At 42.9% G+C, this 2,329-nt stretch overlaps 1 protein-coding gene across 1 annotated transcript; it reads right to left on the bottom strand.

The window, feature by feature from the left end:
• Positions 1-152: 152 nt before the first annotated feature.
• On the bottom strand, positions 153-1,933 carry LOC103581463 (olfactory receptor 56A4-like). Its single transcript, XM_008563286.1, has 2 exons — positions 1,685-1,933; positions 153-848 (listed from the first exon to the last, which is right to left on the bottom strand). Exons 1-2 carry the CDS (start codon positions 1,931-1,933, stop codon positions 153-155), a joined length of 945 nt encoding a protein of 314 aa, XP_008561508.1.
• Between the last annotated feature and the right edge of the window lie 396 nt (positions 1,934-2,329).

Below are 2,329 nucleotides of genomic sequence, written 5' to 3'. Positions count from 1 at the left end.
GGGAGTGAGGATAAATGCTGTGATAGTAGTTCAGGGAGGTTTAAGATCTAGATAAGGGTAGAAGCCTGGGTGTCATGTTTTTTGTGTCTTTCAGATAAACCATCAATAAAACATGCACAGTGTTCTATAATCCCTGATTTTCGACTCATCTGTCAGCATCGGTATTTGAGTAGCTTGATAATCCCATGCTTGATTTCCTGGGTTCGCACTCCATAAACGATGGGGTTGAGGGCTGGTGGGATGAGGTGGTGCAGGACATTAAGAAGAATAGGTACCTCTGAGGGTACCTTCTTTCCTGCCTTGTTTGTGAAGATGAAAACTAGCAGCAACGTATAGAAGAAAAGTATTAGAATAAGATGGGAACCACAAGTACTCAAAGCCTTGGTGGCTCTACCCCACGACTGCAGAAGCATAACAGCCCTCAGAATGAAGCAGTAAGAAAGCAAGATGAGTACCAGGTCAGAACCTAGTAGGCACCAAACACTCACAAATTGGTAGAGCTTATTTAGATGAATATCCCCACAGGAGAGTTTTGCTACAGAAATGTTGGCACAGATACAGTTCTCCACCACATTGCTGGCACAGTAGTTGAGCCTAGCAGCCAGAATTGGAGTGGGCACCGTGGCCAGCAGATTGCGGAAGACAATGAAGATGGCTGCATTAATGACAAACTGTCCAGTGATGATGGACGGGTAGCGCAGGGGGTGGCAGATGGCCACATAGCGGTCATAGGCCATGACCAGAAAGGTGGAGGATTCCATGGGAAGGAAGGTGTTCATGATGAACATTTGCAGGAAGCAGCCCGCAAAGCTAATGGGCTTCATGTTGAACCAGAAGATGAGCAGGACCTGCCAGAATCACTATTGTCAAAAAATCTGTACATCCATTCTCATCCTAAAATACTTAACCTTTGGAAAAACCCTTGGATGGTTTCAAATATTCATATCCCCAGATCACAATCCCATAATCCCGGCTGGGACAGTAGCCCCATTTCAAGTATCTTCTACGTGCATCCCAATCTACAGAGCCTGACTTATATCCTTTAACTCCATCTAGAGACCAAATTTTTGTTTTAAAAGTGTTTATTTCTAGCCCTGTCCTCTCCCTGGGCTCCACAGTTCTTACCTAAACTCCACTGGGCACACTTGACCATCCCAGGATGTATGTATCACAGGAACATCAAACACAATAAGTCCAATACTTATATTTGGACACTCTCTCATCGCTTAATACACATAACAACCCTCTTCCAACCATGCTTCCTACCTCAATATAGGACATAAACATGCATCCTATTCCATTTAAAAAGTAAATTCTANAAAAAAAAAAGAACAATAGAATCACAAGATAATACCTCTAAGGGAGGCATCCTCTTAAATCCGTAAGAATTATGTTGCAAAATAAACTAACAAGAAAATTTTAAAAAGAGAGATGGGGGTGTAACTTGGAATACCACTAACTCAGACATTGAGAGAGGGCCTGAGAAATAATAAAAACGTAAAAAGACATGGACATTAAGTATAAGAGGGGACATTTCTGGGAGCCGTGATGAACCTTATGTGATGGTATGGGTCACTCACTGAGCATTTTCCTTCAAGTATGAGAAGATTTACAGCAGTAAAACAAGGTACTTTTTAGAGAAGGATGACTGATTTCCTAAGAGCGAGTCCAGGGAGGGTCTGACCTTAGGAATGACTGTGAGGCAGAGGATGACATCCAGCACAGAGAGGATGGCAAGCAGGTAGTACATGGGCTCATGCAGAGATGCCTCCTGCCAGGTGGTAAGTAATAACACAAAGTTGGCCACAAGGGCTAGCACTAGGAGAGGAGCCAGAATGATAGATAGCCAGTGCTGTGTGTCCTGCATTCCTGGGAAGCAAATCATCAGGAATTCGGTGACCTGGGTCCCTGTGTTGTTGGGGGATAGTACCATGACTGGAAGATGAGGCTGGTAATGGCTGAAAGAAATGAGGCATGAATTCAGGGTTTGACTGTTTCATTAGTAACCTCCTAACTGATCTTCCTCCTTTCTAGGCTGTCAAGCTTATCCACCATTCTATTGACATAATAGGCTGTCTAAAATTTAAATTGGACCACATCACTCCCTGCTAAAACAATAAACAATAACTCCCTCCACATGAGTATGTTCACACTCTACACAGATCCCACAGTTCCCTCACACACACAGGGATTCAGCCACACCTATAGAATATGCTTTTATTGGTATCACTTCTGTGATACAAATAATGTGAAACAAATACATGTTTTAACATGCATTGTATCCTTCTCTTAGAATCCACTCTTTTGCCCTCAAAACTAACTCCTGCTT

The sequence above is a fragment of the Galeopterus variegatus genome, unplaced genomic scaffold (assembly GCF_000696425.1).
Source record: "Galeopterus variegatus unplaced genomic scaffold, G_variegatus-3.0.2 Scaffold13099, whole genome shotgun sequence".
In the NCBI taxonomy this organism is placed as follows: Eukaryota; Metazoa; Chordata; class Mammalia; order Dermoptera; family Cynocephalidae; genus Galeopterus; species Galeopterus variegatus.
Note: the sequence above shows the minus strand (reverse complement) of the source record. Positions and strands in the feature narration are given on the sequence as shown.

What these genes read in the sequence shown, in the direction of transcription:
- LOC103581463 (XM_008563286.1), bottom strand. Translation starts at nt 1,933, where the DNA reads ATGGTACTATCCCCCAACAACACAGGGACCCAGGTCACCGAATTCCTG. An exon ending in GCCTCACAGTCATTCCTAAG is followed by an intron (nt 849 to 1,684) that starts GTCAGACCCTCC and finishes TGATTCTGGCAG; the next exon opens with GTCCTGCTCATCTTCTGGTT.